Genomic DNA, 19,222 nt, shown 5'->3' with positions numbered 1-19,222 from the left:
ATTCACTGCAATCCATACCAATCAAAGAAAATTCAAAGTTTAAAAAAGATAGGATTGGAATTATTCATACATGATAAATCGTCCAACATTAGAAAATTATCTAAATTCTTCAAGTCAATTCTGAAAATTTTAATAGCCACAATATAGGAAGTCCAGAACAAAATGACCATGAATAAAAATTGACACCAACCAACTAAAAAAACAAATAACACAGCTATATAAAGGTTCTTGAATCCCAAACACAGTAAATAAAACCCTAAAATTATGATGTACCTTGTAATATTATTCTGAATTAGAAAACAAATGAACACTTAAAATTTAAAAGTTACGTAAAAAGACTCGCATTACATGGAATACTACAGGTTTCAATAAATACATTACTATATCTTCCCTCTAGCTAGCTCCATTGGACAAAACAGGTTCATCTCTATGAGAGTGGTCTTGCCACTGCCAATTCTGCCAACAATACGTATTTTGTGCCCTTCCTCAAATGTGCAACTGATCCCCCTCAGAACAAGTGCATCAGCCTATATTTGATCTGTTCAGGAAACAATGATATATAAAGCCATATTATAAAGCCAAGTTTGAAGCAAATAACACAACTCTCAATCATGTGAAGATAAATACAAAACCAGTCAGATTGGTAATGAATGCCAAAGCATTAGTCCGCTTATTTAGAATGATTATATACATATTTCCCAAAAGAATTCTCAAAAATAATTATTATATACATTACTATATAAAACTCGACATATTTAGGAACAATATGTATAAAATGTCACTATCACAATGTCCGGAAGAGCAACTTCAAATCAAGAATCAATCTCACTTCCGTCAAAAGTGCAAGCACTCCTTTCCCATCAAATACTCCACAGGAGACAAAGAGGGATCATCATGTCTAAATTTTTTAGCAATCAAACCATGTAAAGCACTAAACATATGAGGATTACCCATGTCAACAGTTTGGTCAATTAATGCCAACTTATAGATCAGAAGTCTTATTAAATGCTTCTTCCACTTCTAACTTACAGGAAGCTCAAAGAAAATATGTTTGATGATCACCAAACAGACATGTAAGAAGAAAATTTTACAGCATCGTTAGTTTGCAAAATCTACAATTATTTTCATTCCCACATGATTTCAACACATTGCAGATAAGGATATATATATATATATATATATATAAAAAGCACAATGAAGGCAAATAAATGGAAAAAATACCTGTATGCCCAACAAAAGTATGTGTACATTTGCTTCCTCTCCAAAGTTTTAAAGTTGTATCAGTTGAACCTAAAATCGTGGTAGCATAAAAATGAACCCCATAAGTTCATAGTGAAAGACATAGTTGGATCTATGCATTCCAATCTGATGTAACCAGTTCCAACTACCAACAAAATCTAAAACAATATCTAGCAGAACAGTCATCTACTGAATCATATTATACCTGTAACAAGCTCGCCTGAAGGCAGCTTTATGAGTGCTTGGATTGCTGCCTTATGAGCCTCCCAGGATTCTGAAGGTTGGCCACTTCTCCAACGTCTTAATGTGCTGTGGTGAAGGAGACATTAGATAGTAACTGAAAATTATTGAGAAAAAATGCATATACCTTTGTAAGCATAGATAATAATTCAAACCCAAAAAATGGCAATACACAAACAATAAAAGTAACATTCAAACAGTATGCAAATTTTTCATTAACGCCTCCATCATTTCATTAAAGCAAATGATGGACAAGATTTGATTCATTGGCCAATGACACACACAACATATATATATATATATATATATATACTGAAAATCATAAAATAAGAAGGCTAATCGATGAAAAAATCAATAATCAATTAAATGTTTCTCATTGGGTTCCCAATTTGCTACCAAAATGAAAAGGTAATATATACAATGATAAATAACAATTACAAACCCCAAGAAGCGAAAGGAACAAAACATGCAGACATAACTAAGATTTTTGCCGTTTTCAGCTTTGGGTAAGTTATATTGTGAGCTGCTCTAGAACTCAGGAAAAAGAAATATAAATTCTATTTTTATTTGTTCCTACTAACGAACTTGTAATCAAATGTACACAGCTCTAATCATTCTAGAGAGGAGGGGATTTAAAGGAGATTAAAAATAAGAAAATGGGAAGGAGGATGTACCAATCTAGGAATTGTAGGGAAGGCGAATCAGAAAATTAGGAGAGAGACACATACCTAGCCAAGCATTGTAGAGACTCGGATAAATGATTTGCTACAAAGGAGTTGGTTCTGCCATTGATCCGCATAAACTTGGTCATCAAACTCTTTTACAGAAAGTATCAAATTACTTCTTCTTGCTTATCAACAATACCACACATTTGTTTCTCACAAAAATAACAAAAATAAAAAAACAAATTACTCTCTTACAACCCACTTTACTGTAGCTAACAACATATAAAAACACAAGAAAGTTTGGCTTCAAATGAATACCAATCCAGACATTTGTCAAATTGCAATCAAAACTCCAAGTGCAGAAAAACTTCCTAATACATCAATAAATACAATATGCCTTATGGGTTTTCTCCAAAATATCAATTTCTTGACAACAAACACATTGACAGCCAGTATTCTCCCCAAGCAATGATCCAGAAATAGATGCACAGCCACCAAGATTCTCCCCAATTAGTAGAACATTTTGCATGCTTATTCCAGTCACCTATACACATGAAGAATAAGCACACAAGGACAATCCAGCTCAATGGCCTTTTCGTGTCCACCATTGCAGTTAGGTCTAAAAAAAAAATACGACTTTCGAAGAAAAGTGAAACGTAACTATGCAGTCACCTATAGGCAGGAAGTATAAGCATACACTAAGGCATTTAATGATGTTTTCGTTTCCGCCCATATGCCCTGACAGGTCTAATCTTACCTGTTTCATCAGACACAACAGCATAATTAAATTAACATAATCAATCAAATGCACAGTACAAGTAGCTCAAGAAGATGGGAAGTGTAGACGAAGTACATACCATCACCGGTCCCGCAATCGGGAGCATGCGCACGCGGGCGTCGCGATCTCCGCAAAGCCTCCACCGGCTCAATGTCCTCAGCCGGTATCTGCTCAATCTGTACAGCCTCTCCGTGGGGGGTTTGAGATGGAGCTGACATGGTGGGGTCCACATGCACTAGAGGTGGGGTAGGCATGCCTGGTGTGGGGACAAATATGCATCCACCATCATGGGCAGATCCACTGAAAACTGGGGGCGACATACGAGGAGGGCCCTCAAAGTCCGTGCTAGCACCATGGGATGTATTGTGGGCTGGTACAGTGCCCTGATGATCGACGGTATGGGATGGCCCAGCACCATCGCCAGGCGTGCATCGCGGAGTCCTGCCGTCGTCATCAGACAGTACCCAATCAGTGCCAAGCCATGCTTCTTCTACACCCTCCTCATTCCCTTCCTCGTAGATGGGAGCCGACTCGGTCGTACGGCTGCGACCAGCTTGACCACCTCCACGATGTCCACCCCCACGAGACCCACCACGTTGCCTGCCACGAACTGGGGCCTGTGTATCAATGTCAACTGCTTCTGCAAGCGCATTCGCCAATTTAAGTCGGCCTAGCTCCTCCACAAGCTCTAGTGTAAATGTAAGGTCAGTGTGCATGTCAGAACCTTCATCGCACCTCGATATAGACCTAATCATCGTCCGAACCTACAAAACAAGGGCGTCATAAAAGCAAGAACGCAAGTATGATGCAAAACTTGGATAAATCTGTTCCAAAATCAAAAGAAAAAGTAGCAAACATAGCTAATGAAATCCTTATATTACTTATAATTATGAAGCATCTTTAAAAAGACAGTGTATAAAAATAGGGGTTGGCCCCCCCTGTGCAAAATTTTATAGTTCCAACCCAACACTCAGGAATTTTCAGTTTCCTGTTATGTATATCGCTATGCAATCTAAACATTGAGATAATACTCCTAAAAAACACGTATAGTTGGTTGTACATAAGTTCAATCTTAGCATAAGTGAAAATATCAGAATTTCACTTCTGTATCTAGGCTTCACCAGATTTACAACTCCATTAATATCACATTGCAATCAGGACACATATTTTGAAGTTATTATTTCCTAACGTACACGCCCAAATCAAATGAATTGAAAATATCAAACGCAAGCTTCAAGTTTCACTTAAGGGAAGTACCAAAAACTTAGAACATATATCATACTTGAATCTAGTATAAATGCACATCTCCTTGCTGCATACTTGCAAGATTTTAAATGACCTTTAAGCTGTTGGGAATTGCATTCTACCAACAGTTTAGTAAGGGACTTCCCAATCCTAGAGGTAATATCTATCAAGGAATATGTAATACATTAATCAGTCCTGGAGGAAAGGCTATCTAAACTATCATGAAATGTGAATTTATCACTACTACACAGAGTTGCACCGTCCATTTTAAAGTACAAGCCAACCAAAAACAAAAAAAAAATAAACAAAAAATAAAATAAAATACAATAAAACCCAACCCAACCCACCCTTTTTAAAAGTTGAATGTAATTATATGAACAAAGGTGTGGTCATCATTAGTCATTACCCATTAACCATTCCTCATGCAAACAAATTGGATCAAGACAAATTAAGTTTGTACAGCTACAACTTAAATCATGCAGTATTTTGACTTTAAAACATAATGACATGTCATGCAGTATTTTTTGACTTTAAAACAAAATGACAGAGAAAGCTGCTGAGGATATTTAATCCAACAATGGTTTCATCCATAAAATAGGAATTGTTGCCTCACCATGAGTTCCCAATACGCAGACTCTGGTGTTATGTACCGCCTTGTGTGGCGATTGTACCACATCATGTACTCAACGAGATACGTATCATCATCGTCTAGGAGATCGGACCCGCGAACTACATTCACTCGGTTGGCCCATTGCCGAATAAAGGGATCATGTTCTACCTCCCAGTTCTTCTCCCATTTACCCTGAAGGGATATCTTGTGAAGGGTAGTCGACGTATCCACGACACTTGGAACTGGTTGCTTCATCCCAAACTGACGGAGGACTTGCTCAGGATGATGCCACTCCACTATCCAAAAGAATATCAACGGCACCTCGGCCCTCCAAATATGCTGCCCAGCAGTGCAATACGCAGGTAGGGAGCCTAGCGTATGCGTGTACGACTCCCATACAATCTGCATGAGTAGATTATGTTTGTGATAGTGAGACATCATACTAATTTAACATTATGTTTATGATATGTAATATGCAAAGCATGAAATCTTCTGTCTGCTTCTAGTCGTACACAAAATCTTCAGGGATTATTGGGCAAAAAGTAAAAGAACAACAAAATTGACCTGCAAAAAATATTAAAAGATCTAGGTTGTTCATGTCCACCATTTTCAGCCCCATGTTCATATGCGGGACAGGGTTCAAAGCTAACTGACACCATCAAATACTAGGGTTTTCAATCTAAACCAAACTTAGAGGAGGGTACTAGAGCATCCTTATGGCTGTAAGATGAATCCAAGTTGATGATTTCGCAAAATCTTTTTATCGTAATAGAAATATTGTGCTACATTAATTGCATTAGTCATTAACAATGTTTCAATGAATGAGAACAAAATGACTATTATAAGGTCTACTGAAGACATTGCATTTCAAGTAGCACTTTATATTGCAAGAAATGGAAGCTATGTAAATTATTACATGGTATAATCCTCATCAAATACTGTTACTATATTTCTATGTAAATATATATTTCTTATAAATTTTAGTGTTGGAAATTACGTAAGCCTTTTACTTATCTCAAACTAATCATGTCAATGTCTAAAATTACATTCCTCTTGAAGAATATGGTGAGCAGCATACTTTGCACGCTTCTAAAATTATATGAATAAAGTACTCGTTAATAATCCATAGCTTTTAATAATTTTAGGACTATTAAGGCAGCTAAAGTGGGGACAACTTAAGGAGTTGCATGCTGCAATTAAATTGTGCTCTCCAACTTTGATGCAAGGAGCACGAACTAACTTTTCATTTACGTCAACAACAAGAGGTAATGTGTCAAGCGTCTTTATGTTTTCTCATATATCACTGATTAACAATTATTTGTTTCTTTAAACTTAGGCCATTGTTTTCCAAGAAGACAATCGAGGCTGTGCATATTCAAAATATACCACTTGAATACGTAAATCGAAGTCAAACAGTATTCTACTAGACTGTAAAAATATAACCTTCAATTCAGCAAAGGTAATTTATAACTTACAATGTAACAATGTTTTTTGCATCACAATAACAATGTTTGTAATCCTGGATACCCCTATGTTAGAAGAAGAAATACTAAATTGTCTACTTATTAGGCAGAGCAATAACTATGGTTTTAAGCTCATAACATTTTATTAATTAATTACAAGTGATTTCACAAGCTTAATTACAAACCGTACAAGCTTAAAGTAGAGCGTGATAGTAATCTGGTGCAATTGTACATATGAAACTTCTAGCCAAGAGAGTTCGATCGTACCTATGAAACTTATATCTATGCCCAAATGGAGCTCACACACTAAAACCACCTGCAGCACCAGTGGCACCAATGAATTGTAAAGAGCTTAGATTCACATTGACTACCTATGAAAACACCATCAACTAGAACATCCCAAACGGATGTTTAGATAACATAAAAGTTTATATTAACCTTAGATGGTCACTTAATACTAAATATTGCTATGTTCTGTCACAGGGGCAGTGAAATGCATAAACTCCAAACATTAGTAAGTTTTTGAAGGCAAAGCAACAATTGAGACTATCTTCGATGCTCACTCTGGCATCCTAAACAACCCCAAATCTCACAAAGGGTTTAACCTATACCCTGGACTCTCGAGTTCCTAGTGGGGGGGCACTAATGGCTTTGTATTTTCGAAATTTCACAGTGTGGACCCAAGCAATGACAACCATCCAGCATTGGACAAGGACAAGCTATGGCAATGGCTTAGCCTATGGTCACTCTATGACATTCAAGGCAGAGTAACTCCATCCTTCAGTTTGCTTAATTTCAAATTTCAATGAAAGCCAGAGAAGTGATCATGTGTTTTACGGGCCAATGATCAATAATGTCATCATTCTTTCAGGTTTCTGTACTTAGGCCAAAAATGCAAATTGGGATTATATTTTTGCTCTCATGTCATGATTACACAATAATTAGATAAAATTTTCGTAGTTTAACATTTCCAGCTTTCCCAACGTTCTAAATTTAAAGAATTTTATCATTTTATGAGATTTAACAGCCAACTACATTACAACAGTGAAGAGAAGCTCTAACTCAACAAATTTAATTCAACGAAAATCTGGAATATAATTGTGGTAATATCTAAGTCAACCACCAAAACTATAGCGAATCCAGAAGGTGTGAAATATTAATAAGCTTCAACAGTTCTAAAAAAAATTTCTATTTTAAAGCTTTAATATTGAAGTATAACAACTATCAAAGATTCAAACTCTCTCTAAAAGAATTATAACCAATTACATAATCCAATATGTGCGTCTTCTCTTCATTGCATCAGCTTAATGACATTTGTAACAATTGGTGGAGTTTTTGTTTTTTGGTTGCAACACAAGTTTGAACTCACTGTCTTGCACTAAACCAAGACTTCATGCTCAATCTTTTGCGCATGTTGCACATGCTTCAAACATCTTGGAAAAGGGACAATTTATTCTGTGTTTTTTTTTTTTTTTTTCGGTGTAAATCACAAACGTTTCCGTACATAATGAAGAATATAGCCAAATTCTACTTTATATATATATGACTAAATTTATATATAACCCATTGATTTAACCCAACTTAACCTGAGTCATGTGAGTTGGGTTGCATTGGAAAAAACCCTTCAATCCAACCCAATTTGGAAAAAACCCTTTGATTTAACATTCAAGAATTTTTTTCTTTTGTTTTACTTTATGTAAGGACGAGCAAGTATTCATGCAGGTGCTACAAATGGAAGTTCTAATGTGAAGTACTTCACGATGGACATTCCAATTGAGTTAAATGATGGGATGGAAATCCAAGTATCAAACAAAATGATTAGATGGTATTATGAAATCAACTCATTCCTACAACAATCCAAGAATTCAAAATAAAATAAAAATTGAGGGAAACGAAAATAAAAGCATGTGCGGTGCATTTGAGGGAAACGTGCTCGGCCCGTAGTCATAAGAATTGAGGGAAACGTGGTCATAAGAATTCAAACTAAATTAACCGAATACCTGCTCGGCCCGTACTGTAGCCAGTGACGTGCGGTACGCAGCAAGGACGTGTGTGGCATGCTCTGCGGTGCATTTTGGCCCGCTCCACCTACCAAACATGAGGTGTCGACAAATGCTCATTACTGAACCTTACATTTAACAAACTTTGCTTTTATATTTCACATCCATATACTAAGCATTGATAAGTTTCTTTCGTTTGTTAGTTTGGCATATTTTTAATTATATGAAAGAGACAAATAACGAGAACTCAATGAATGTACCTAATGGCAAGGGGCCCTGAGTGCACTGGCGGTAGAGGCGGCCTCACAACAGGGCATAATTGTGGGAACCTTGAATAGGCCCATAGCTGCACCAACAAGAGTGCTCCTCCAATCTGCATCGCATCCTTCTTCGATGCACCACAAAGTTGCCTATACAGCCAGGCCAATGCTGCACTACCCCAGCTATACCGTCTCGCATTGCTGACTGGGTTGAGCAACTGCAGAGGCAGCAGTGAGACCCGGTCCGCAGACCTGTCCATGAACAAGAGGGCCCCCATCCGTACAAGTAGGTGGTAGCGGGCATGTTGCTGCACGACTTCGTCAGCAGCGTCCGCAACTAAGGGATCGGCAAACTGTGCATCAAGCCAGGTGTATCTTATCCTCGCCCCAGCAAGGATAGACTTGTTTGAGTTTGGTATCGGGGTGGAGGTTTATGGCCCAACAACTGTTCGCACAGCTCATTCCATATGTAGTCTGTCTTCCCAGTGACAGGCAACCCATCCACCGGAAGCCCCAGCATCACCTCCATATCTTGCAAGGTGATACCCATTTCTCCATGGGGTAAGTGGAACGTGTGCGTCTCCGGACGCCACCGCTCAACCAACGCCGTGATCAAGGCGTGGTCGACCTCCATATCAGGAACCTTGAATAAACCAGTCAACCCTGCTGCATCTATGTGTTGCATGATACGTGGATCTAACCCACCCTGTGGCAATACATATTTACGGCGTCGAACCTTTATCATGCCAGGCGCCTCCTGCACACGGACGAGTATTGTGTTAGGAGATTAAACACGAGGTAATTATAAAACAAACATGTATTAATAATACTACTACATACCTCGTCAGCGGCGCACCTCCAAAGCGGACTTGACCGATGATTCGGCTGCTGGGACAACTGGGTATCCACATCGGGTCCAGGCCGCACTCTATCTAGTGCCTGCATATCTGACATGGCAGCAAATACATTGTTAGCAATTTTCTAACAAGTAAACCACATTTAATATAAAATAAAAGCATAGATTCAGTAAGGCATTATATTTTGAGCACAAGATTTTCAACATCACTTCTTAAATAAATAAGAACTTGCCATAAAAAAAATTATTTCAGAACTATTTAAATCACTTCTTAAAGCTTAGGATAATTATTAATTAACTATTTATGAAAATATAAGTTATAACACCACTCGATTTGCCAAAACCCCTAATCAAAACCCCAAGCACATTTAAACTCATTAATGAGAAAATCAACGAAATTCTCATCTTCATTAGTAAATTTACTACTTCCTTAAGTTTCAACAAAATAATCAAAATCCCACACAAAACGCAACCTAACATTAACCAACATCAGAAAATATTTCAGAGGGAGAGGACCGTACCTGTAATCAGCGGCGGCGGGAACCAACGACGACTGATGGAGACTCGAGGAAGAGTGGGGAAGCCTGATCGCAAAGCAAGAGAGACAGAGTGTGGAGAGAGAGTGATGGCAGAGAGCGAGGGAAAGAGAGTGTACAGGGAGAGCGAGTGACTGAATAGCGTTGTGAGACGTTAGGGTCCTATTGATTCAAACCTCTGAAAATAACTCGATTTCCAGTTTCCCGAGTTATGACCGTCTACACAAACATTTTTTTATTGGAAAAAATTCGAAGTGTCAGACTAACTCGACTATACAAATATCGAGTTATTCATTAAAACTCGAATTCTCTATTGTCGAGTTACAAAACAGGGGCAGTTCCCTATTTAGTTTCAGAAAGAGGGCAAACGTATGTTTAATTTCCGAAAAAAGGGTAATTGCCCATTTTCTGCCCATTTTCTCCTTAAATTTAATATCTTAATAGTAAGATACATTAAATAAAAATGCAAATATAGAAATTGAAAAAAAAAAAAAAAAAAAAAAGGAAAAGGGATTGCATAGCTACTGTTGAAATCTCAATCACATTTGACTTTTAACTCTTAAAGGATATGAACCTGAACTATTGATGAACACTCCTCAAAAGTTTCATTTTCTTACGCTTTTTATCCAAATCTAGAACTTGTCAATAATTAAACCACAAAAAAGAATACAGTAAGTGGGGAAAAAACTATAACCACAGGAGCAAAGTTACCAATAAAAAGAGATAATTTAGATAGAACATTAAGGTTTGGTTGCAAGGGAATTCAGGTTCGAATGTGCACTTTCGTTGTAGACTGTTTGGCAATGTAAAAACTAAGTGAGCAAATATACTAGAAGTCCTTAAGAAAAATCATAGATAAATGTAACCTCTTATTTTATTTTATTTTATGAATGAATGAATGAATTTATCAAAGAAACAAACCATATAAATGGCAAACTCTAGCGGCTAAAAGCTGCAACATCTAACAACAAAAACAAAGCAAGCAGGAAACTAGATAGAAGCTATAGCTAACCTTACAAAGAATCAAACTAAAACCCTCAATTATGCCTATGAGATCAGAGCAATTCCCCCCCCCCCCCACCCCATTACAACATGACTATTCACAAACAAAAAATTCTCTTTGCAACCTCAAATCAAGCCTTAATGTCTCTTCAAACTTGATACTTGGTACTAGGTATAGACCAAGAATTTTATTAGACACCATGACTTAACTGACATAGCCTCTTTGAGAAATGATACTTGTTAGAATAAGGTTAAATGATTAAATTGACAATTTTCTAATAGCTTAAGCTTTTGGAGAATTGGTAATATATCATGATACAATCTCAATATCATCATGAATTTTCAACCAAGTTGAATTCTCATTTTTCCTTTTCCAATCAAAAAGTGACAATATTCACATTCAACATAGAATCAAAAAATGGACAGAAAAAACAAAAGCGAAATTCGAATATATAAGGATATGGTACATAACCCAACCAAAAAAATCAAGAAAGAGAGAAATAGGACCTTAGTATTAGCCATAGAGGTGGAGCACATAGGTTATTGATATGTTTCAAAACATCAGAGGCAATAACCTTGAACCTAATGGAGCAAACAAATCAGATTAATAAAAAACAAATATTATAAAAACAGAACACAAAATTGCAAAGTTGAAAGAGAACTCAGGCTTACCAAATACTTCAACAGCAACAATGCTAACCAACTGCATTAAAATAAATAAATCAAACACTTATTTTATAAATAATAACTACAAAGCCCAGCATCTTGATTTCCCTTTGAATGAGCCTTTGAATTTAGAGAAAAAGAGAGAAGAAAGTGACAAAGGCACTGAAAGATGTAACTAAAGAGGGAGGTATACCTTGGAAAAGAATGGTGTCCTGTGTCTATAGGGACCATAAAACTTCTTGAAAAACTCTAGCAAAACCACCCACAAATTTTTTTGACTTGTTATTTTTTTCCACCATGTCTTTGGGCATTCTTCTTCAGCCTTCTGAGCATGATATGTTGCTCTAACTTGACCATCCTCACAATCCACTTTGGTTTTCCGATTTTAAACATAAGATATCCCATCAACATTCCAAATAGCACTCCACATCCATAACCCATCGATACAGCTTGCCAACCAAACCCATTTTCAGGCTCTAATTTGTCTTCTTGTTGTGAGGTCAATAGTGGTGGGTTTTTTGCCTCATGGTTGTTGCACATTCTTGACAACGGAAATCCACATAATCCAAGGTTTTCAATGTACGAATCATTATCAAATGTATTGAATTGCTTTCCTGAAGGTATGAGTCCTGTAAGATGGTTATGCGACAGCTTTAAAACTTCAAGCCATGGTAGATCTGCCAATTGCCTAGGAATCTCCCCGGTAAACTTGTTGAAAGAGAGGTCTAACCATTCAAGATTGTGCAAATTTCCTAATGTTGATGGAATATAACCTGTAAGGTTATTGTGAGAAAAGTTGAGCCCCTTGAGTGATTTTAGCCTCCCAATAATCTTTGGCATCTCTCCACTGAAACTATTATTTGAAAAATCAATGGTCGTGAAGACAGTTTGGATTCTCACCAACTTAATATAAAACCCTTTGATCATCACATTCAAAGAATCGTAATAATACCTGTCTCCCATATATTTCAACGCAACTTTTCCTTCATCCACATTTGTCATGGCTTTCAAATATTTGAAATATTTTCTTGGCAATGGACCATTAAACTCATTGTTAGAGATGTCTAGGATTCGCAAATTTGGGAAAGGAGATTTGATCTTCGGATTGCCTATACAACCTTGAAATTTGTTTGATCTTAAGACAAGAACCTGCAAATATAAAAGACCTTCCAACCAATAAGGGAAGGTTCCATTTATCTTATTACTACCAAGATCTAGTACTTCCAAGTACCTACAATTTTCCAAAGATCGTGGCAATGGTCCTTCCAATTGATTGCCATTAAGGTTAATATTCCTAAAATTATTTCTCTTGGAAAATGTAGCAGGGATGGTACCATAAAGGCTATTCATTCGCAAATCCAACACTGAGAGGACATTAGAATGTACCAAACACTTAGGAATCATGCCACTTAAGTTGTTATAAGACAAGTCTAGAACATCAAGGGCACTTGTGTTGCAAATTAAAGAAGGGATTTCTCCAGTGAATTTGTTATTTGAGACAAACAAATATTGCATATTAAGAAAACTTAGAGTGGGAAATGGTCCTTGAAGCAAATTGTCATGAAGATCAAGAAAATATAATGAATCCCTCCCCACATCTACCAACCATCTTGGAAATTGACCATAAATTCTATTCTTGGAAAGGTCTAAGAGTTGTAAGTTTGTTGTCGTTCTTAAGAAAATTGGGAATTCACTAATGTTGCAAGAAGACAAGTTCAAATGGTAAAGATTGGGTAGGGTATAGGTGACATTATTGTTGATGCTAACTAAGTTATATGAAAAATCAAGATATTGGAGATTTTTGAGCTTTGAAAACATTTCTAACTCCAACACAATACTCAAGTTATTTGATGAGAGAGTTAGAGAAGTAAGGTTAACAAATCTAGATATTGACCTAGGTATAGAGCCCTGTAGCTTATTATTACCCAAATGTAGACGCTCCAATGAATTAGACTTGAATTCACCAATCTCACCAATGAATTGATTTCTAGAGATGTCTAAGTTCACTAAAGAGGGCAAACTGAACAACCAAAATGGCAGTGTTCCATTTAGGAAATTTGAACCTAAAAAGAGTTCATTTAGATTCAAAAGCCCACTTACGTGATTAGGAAGGGGACCAACTAGTTGATTATAGCGAAGGTATAAACTTGAGAGATTCGGCAAGTTGAATAGTGACAACGGCAACAGACCTGTTGAAATATTCCCCAATAATTAAAAAAATTGTTAGTTCATGCGTATGCCAAATCAACTAAAATTTAAAAGTGGCAATTGAATCTTACCGCTGAAACTATTATATGACAAAGTCAAAGAAGTAAGTTTTGTAAGGTTCCCAAGTGATGTTGGAATTGACCCAATAAAATTGTTTCTATGTAGATACAAGTAAGTAATTTGTGTGAGGTTACCAAGTGATGTTGGAATTGACCCTGTAAAATTGCAATTACCGAGAGCCAAACTCTTCAAGGACTTCAAATTGCCGATAGAATCAGGTAATTTTCCTGAAAAGTTTGTGTCAGAGAGACTTAAGAACTTCAGGGAATTACTGCTCCAATTACATTTTGAAAGAGAACCTTCAAGATTAATATTATAACCTAGATCAAGGGTTTGTATACTTGGAAAGGAGAGGATATCATTTTGGAGTTTTCCCTGCAAATTACAGTCACGGAGACTAAGAGTGGTCAAAGAGGAGGATAAATTCATCAAAGAATTAGGTCTAATTGAGGACATATTTGACTGATCCAAAAAAAGTTCCCTTAACTGAGTAAGGTTATGAATGACTCTTTTCCATACTGGCGTTGCAATTAATAGCCAATCGTTGTAAGAAAGATCAAGTGAAACCAGCGAAGACAAATGAGAGATTTCATGTGGGATTTTGGCAGAAAACATGGAATGAGAAAGGTTAAGATGAGTCAAACTCTTAAACTTGCCAAACTCAGACGAAATTATGGAGTAATTGAAGAAATTCCCAGCGAGATTCAACCTCTTGAGATGGGGAAGAAAGAAGAGGGTGCTGTTGGAATTAATGGAGCCATTGAGCCAACTGCAACTGAGGTCAAGGCCAATAACATGGCGTGTGGTTTTGTGACATATGACGCCATCCCAAGTACAGCAGTCCTTATCCTCCTTCCAAGAGGCTGTCTTTGGATAAGAATTATCACACATATGAATATTAGATCTATATTCAGTAGGATAATCAGGTGTATCAAGAGGAGGAGAAGCATCTCTATGAAGAGAAAGAGAGTGATTAAAATGGAGTAAAGCAGAGCATGGTGAGATTGAAGACAAGGAAGAAGAAAGAGACGATGAAGTAGAATGAAAGAGGAAGGAGAGTAGACACAAAACTTGAAGCTTCCAACTTAAACACCCCATATTGATTTTGAAAGACTAAGAAAATATATATCTGATTTTTTTGGGTGAATAAAAATATATCTGATGTTAAGAGGGAGGGTTGGGATGGGATGAATATTTATAGTGCTTCCATTCCAAGTCAATCTTTAAAGTCGTTGGCGTTATTGCGTTTGGCAAGTTTTTGGAAAGTGCACGTTTGAGGGAAGCTATTATTATCCCGAAGTACCCTTAGTTTTATTTCCAAATCCCAATTTTACCCTTAAGTGATATGACCTGGGGATGAAGTTGCTGCAATGTTATTAAAACTGCAACACAAGCTTCAATATTTGTAATTTCCTCCTTAAGAATAATAAAGGTGTCCTATCCTTTTAACTTCCTCTACTGTTTGTTATATATTCAAAAAAAAACTTATACTTTTTATTTATTTATTTTATATTAAGTTATTCTATTGTATTTTATATTCAAATTTGATAACACAAATTTGCTTATATAGTTATACTGTTATAAATTAATAATTGATAATGTAAATGAATGTGTAATTATTAGTTCCCTAGTTTTTTTTAGGAACAAATTAATTCCCTAATCTAATAACACTATTTTTTTTTTTTTTAATTATCATGTTGTACAATTAAAACTTGGATTATTGGTATGTATTTGATTTTTTTTTTCTCATTATTATTTTGTGCATCATGATAATGAAAATAAATAAATAAATAATAACTATCATTAAGAAGTTGTTAATAATAATAACTGTGAGGCCCAAATGTTTTATGGGCCAGGCCCATCTACCCGGGGAGAATCCGAGGGCCCAAGCCGAGGAGGGCTATGGCCCAAACTCGACAAGATAGCCTTTGGATACCGCCGAGGGCAGTTCAGTCCTCGGCAGACCCAAAAATACCCCCAAAAAGAAGGGTAAAAACGGTATAGGACTGAAACTTGGAAGAAATATCTAAAATATCCAGGGAAAGCTGCTGTTATTGCCATTTAATGCTCTGAACCTGACAAAGCCGCATTCTTTGGCTTTTACAACCATCCCCAACAACTTTGGGTATGGACTGACGGGACAAGTATCAATCTTGGAAAGGTTGATCCTATACGTGGACGAAGGACAATGAACGCAGGCAAATATAAAAGGAAAAATAAGTAACCTAAAGGAGGGGTTGGGAAAAATGGCCAAAAACCAGAGCCTCCCAGCCCACCTCCAGGAGAAAGACTCCAGGGGTGAAGGAAAACTTAAACTTGTACGAACACCACGAAAAACCCACCGCCTGTCGATCAAGGCCTAGCCTTCCAAACCCACGCTCTACAAATGATATTGTTAGGGCCTTTTCACGTGCGAACCCGACACTGTTATGGTCTGCCACGAATCGTGTCCTTACAATTGGCGCCGTCTGTGGGGAAGGCTTGTGTGTTGGTATAGGATGTGGGTCGATAGAGTTTCTTCGTTATTTCTAACTGTTGGTTATAGAGTTCTAGTATAAAGTTCTGCTAGGGGCTACGTTTCTTAACTAGGGGCTTGGCTGAGGAGCTAACTCCCTTAAAGCCAAGGTCCCCCGTAAAGAGCAAACTAGGCACTTGATAGCGTTAATCATATGGGTAAACTCTAGGGACTTGGCTGAGGAGCTAACTCCCCTAAAGCCAAGATCCCACACAAAGAGAAAACTAGGTTTTGGACAGAACCAGGGCATTGCATGGTCCACGGACTCAAGCCTCTGGGGAAACCAACTACTTGGATGAGGAAAACTAGGTTTTGGACAGAACCAAGGCATTGCATAGTCCTGCGGACTCAAGCCTCTGGGGAAACCAACTACCTGGATGAGGAAACCTAGGTTTTGGGAACAGAACCAGGGCATTGCATGGTCCACGGACTCAAGCCTATGGGGAAACCAACTACCTGGATGAGGAAAACTAGGTTTTGGACAGAACCAGGGCATTGCATAGTCCACGGACTCAAGCCTATGGGGAAACCAACTACCTGGATGAGGAAAACTAGGTTTTGGACAGAACCAAGGCATTGCATGGTCCACGGACTCAAGCCTATGGGGAAACCAACTACCTGGATAAGGAAAACTAGGTTTTGGACAGAACCGGGCATTGCATGGTCACACGGACTCAAGCCTATGGGGAAACCAACTACCTGGATGAGGAAAACTAGGTTTTGGACAGAACCAAGGCATTGCATAGTCCTCGGACTCAAGCCTATGGGGAAACCAACTACTTGGATGAGGAAAACTAGGTTTTTGGACAGAACCAAGGCATTGCATGGTCCTCGGACTCAAGCCTATGGGGAAACCAACTACTTGGATGAGGAAAACAAGGTTTTGGACAGAACCAGGGCATTGCATAGTCCACGGACTTAAGCCTATGGGGAAACCAACTACCTGGATGAGGAAAACTAGGTTTTGGACAGAACCAGGGCATTGCATGGTCCACGGACTCAAGCCTATGGGGAAACCAACTACTTGGATGAGGAAAACTAGGTTTTGAACAGATCCAAGGCATTGCATGGTCCACGGACTCAAGCCTATGGGGAAACCAACTACTTGGATGAGGAAAACAAGGTTTTGGACAGAACCGGGGTATTGCATGGTCCACGGACTCAAGCCTATAGGGAAACCAACTACCTGGATGAGGAAAACTAAGTTTTGGACAGAACCAGGGCATTGCATGGTCCACGGACTCAAGCCTATGGGGAAACCAACTACCTAGATGAGGAAAACTACGTTTTGGACAGAACCAGGGCATTGCATAGTCCTCGGACTCAAGCCTCTGGGGAAACCAACTACCTGGATGAGGAAAACTAGGTTTTTGACAGAACCAGGACATTGCATGGTCCACGGACTCAAGCCTCTGGGGAAACCAACTACCTGGATGAGGAAAACTAGGTTTTTGACAGAACCAGGACATTGCATGGTCCACGGACTCAAGCCTCTGGGGAAACCAACTACTTGGATGAGGAAAACTAGGTTTTTGACAGAACCAGGACATTGCATGGTCCACGGACTCAAGCCTCTGGGGAAACCAACTACCTGGATGAGGAAAACTAGGTTTTGGACAGAACCAAGGCATTGCATAGTCCTCGGACTCAAGCCTCTGGGGAAACCAACTACCGGATGAGGAAAACTAGGTTTTGGACAGAACCAAGGCATTGCATAGTCCTCGGACTCAAGCCTCTGGGGAAACCAACTACCTGGATGAGGAAAACTAGGTTTTGGACAGAACCAAGGCATTGCATAGTCCTCGGACTCAAGCCTCTGGGGAAACCAACTACCTGGATGAGGAAAACTAGGTTTTGGACAGAACCAAGGCATTGCATAGTCCTCGGACTCAAGCCTATGGGGAAACCAACTACTTGGAGGAGGAAAGCTAAGTTTTGGACATTGGTCTAGCGTGCATCGCGCAACACTCAGCAGTTATCCCGGTTAGTTCTAAGAGTTTAATTTACTGAGGATTACCATTGTTATACTTGATAATACTTGTGAGTTTAAACCAATAGGAATCTGTGTTAAGGCATTTTCTGCCTGGAGTATCATTAAGGGCAAGCTTAGATTTAATATTCATGCACAAAGTAGTTGTTGCAGAGAAGAAAAGTATGTATAAAGAAATAAACACATCTTTTGTTAAGACAAAGGAACAGTACAATGTACAATGAAAAGCTGAAACAAGCTTACATTAAAGTTAACTACGTAAGTAAAAGAAAAATGCAAGAGAGTGAAGATAAAGTCGAGGAGGTAGCTCAGAGGAGAAGTTGGCTACTGCCTCGAGACCTTGTTCCTCCTCAATACTTTTGCACGCCCATAACTCAGGCAGCAAAAGAACCCAACTTGGGGCCTGCACCGGTGAAGAAAAGGTGCAAGGAACCTGACCTCAGGCTAACACCATCTACAGAAAAGGTGCAGGGAGCCGGAAGTTGGGGAGTCCTCGCAAAAATTTGCCTGCTACAAGGCAGACGGCGCTGATGGCGGAAATTCCTTCTTCTGACATACCAAAAATCTGGCATGACCAGAACCTGCTTCGGATTTTGACTAAAAGAAGGAGGAATACCATCTTCCTCCTGTCAAGACGGAGGACTGGCTTGAATCTGTGCCATCCTTGTCCATACCATATCACCTTGAGGATTCGGTGCCTCTGAAGCGTGCGGAGACCTTTCATCCCCATCCACGCCTCAAACATCTTGCTTTGAGGCAATGGCACTAGAAAGAGAGATCGCGGATATGGAAGAAATATGGTTCTGAAGGGAACAGAAGAGTTCATGTGCAAGTGAAGTGATCCCCTATCCCATTTATACCCAGAAGTAAACCGGTGGCATTTAATTCA

At 38.3% G+C, this 19,222-nt stretch overlaps 3 protein-coding genes and 1 long non-coding RNA gene across 6 annotated transcripts; all 4 read right to left on the bottom strand.

The window, feature by feature from the left end:
• Positions 1-311: 311 nt before the first annotated feature.
• On the bottom strand, positions 312-2,270 carry LOC115962849. Its single transcript, XR_004085627.1, has 4 exons — positions 2,208-2,270; positions 1,445-1,548; positions 1,222-1,290; positions 312-538 (listed from the first exon to the last, which is right to left on the bottom strand). It is a non-coding gene; the product is annotated as an uncharacterized LOC115962849 (long non-coding RNA).
• A 21-nt stretch (positions 2,271-2,291) lies between these two features.
• LOC115962848 lies at positions 2,292-3,176 on the bottom strand. 2 transcript variants are annotated; one of them, XM_031081720.1, is made up of 3 exons: positions 3,002-3,176; positions 2,806-2,901; positions 2,292-2,688 (listed from the first exon to the last, which is right to left on the bottom strand). In XM_031081720.1, exons 1-3 carry the CDS (start codon positions 3,152-3,154, stop codon positions 2,524-2,526), a joined length of 414 nt encoding a protein of 137 aa, XP_030937580.1. In that variant the 5' UTR covers positions 3,155-3,176; the 3' UTR covers positions 2,292-2,523. The 2 variants fall into 2 exon arrangements, with proteins under 2 accessions (XP_030937580.1, XP_030937581.1); XM_031081721.1 differs by having other exon boundaries at positions 2,817-2,901.
• A 486-nt stretch (positions 3,177-3,662) lies between these two features.
• LOC115962845 (receptor-like protein 35) lies at positions 3,663-14,948 on the bottom strand. Of its 2 annotated transcripts, XM_031081717.1 has the most exons (6): positions 13,840-14,948; positions 11,754-13,749; positions 11,567-11,597; positions 11,402-11,476; positions 4,781-5,179; positions 3,663-3,686 (listed from the first exon to the last, which is right to left on the bottom strand). In XM_031081717.1, exons 1-2 carry the CDS (start codon positions 14,924-14,926, stop codon positions 11,843-11,845), a joined length of 2,994 nt encoding a protein of 997 aa, XP_030937577.1. In that variant the 5' UTR covers positions 14,927-14,948; the 3' UTR covers positions 3,663-3,686; positions 4,781-5,179; positions 11,402-11,476; positions 11,567-11,597; positions 11,754-11,842. The 2 variants fall into 2 exon arrangements, with proteins under 2 accessions (XP_030937577.1, XP_030937578.1); XM_031081718.1 differs by lacking the exons at positions 3,663-3,686; positions 4,781-5,179 and adding an exon at positions 9,965-10,111.
• Positions 8,133-8,918, bottom strand: LOC115962847 (protein MAINTENANCE OF MERISTEMS-like). Its single transcript, XM_031081719.1, has 2 exons — positions 8,501-8,918; positions 8,133-8,328 (listed from the first exon to the last, which is right to left on the bottom strand). The coding sequence occupies exons 1-2, from the start codon at positions 8,776-8,778 to the stop codon at positions 8,229-8,231; spliced, it is 378 nt and encodes a 125-aa protein (XP_030937579.1). The 5' UTR covers positions 8,779-8,918; the 3' UTR covers positions 8,133-8,228.
• Positions 14,949-19,222: the final 4,274 nt, after the last annotated feature.

The sequence above is a fragment of the Quercus lobata genome, chromosome 10 (assembly GCF_001633185.2).
Source record: "Quercus lobata isolate SW786 chromosome 10, ValleyOak3.0 Primary Assembly, whole genome shotgun sequence".
Lineage (NCBI taxonomy): Eukaryota > Viridiplantae > Streptophyta > Magnoliopsida > Fagales > Fagaceae > Quercus > Quercus lobata.
This window is presented reverse-complemented; position numbering and strand designations above follow the sequence as displayed.

Bases quoted from the DNA above. Each gene is read 5' to 3' on its own strand.
- LOC115962845 (XM_031081717.1), bottom strand. From the start codon at position 14,926: ATGGGGTGTTTAAGTTGGAAGCTTCAAGTTTTGTGTCTACTCTCCTTC. The intron at 13,750-13,839 runs GTAAGATTCAAT...ATATTTCAACAG, and splicing joins GTCATATAATAGTTTCAGCG to GTCTGTTGCCGTTGTCACTA.
- LOC115962847 (XM_031081719.1), bottom strand. From the start codon at position 8,778: ATGGGGGCCCTCTTGTTCATGGACAGGTCTGCGGACCGGGTCTCACTG. The intron at 8,329-8,500 runs GTACATTCATTG...CATGTTTGGTAG, and splicing joins TCAGGGCCCCTTGCCATTAG to GTGGAGCGGGCCAAAATGCA.
- LOC115962848 (XM_031081720.1), bottom strand. From the start codon at position 3,154: ATGTGGACCCCACCATGTCAGCTCCATCTCAAACCCCCCACGGAGAGG. The intron at 2,902-3,001 runs GTATGTACTTCG...CTGATGAAACAG, and splicing joins CGATTGCGGGACCGGTGATG to GTAAGATTAGACCTGTCAGG. The intron at 2,689-2,805 runs GTTACGTTTCAC...TCATGTGTATAG, and splicing joins TGCCTATAGGTGACTGCATA to GTGACTGGAATAAGCATGCA.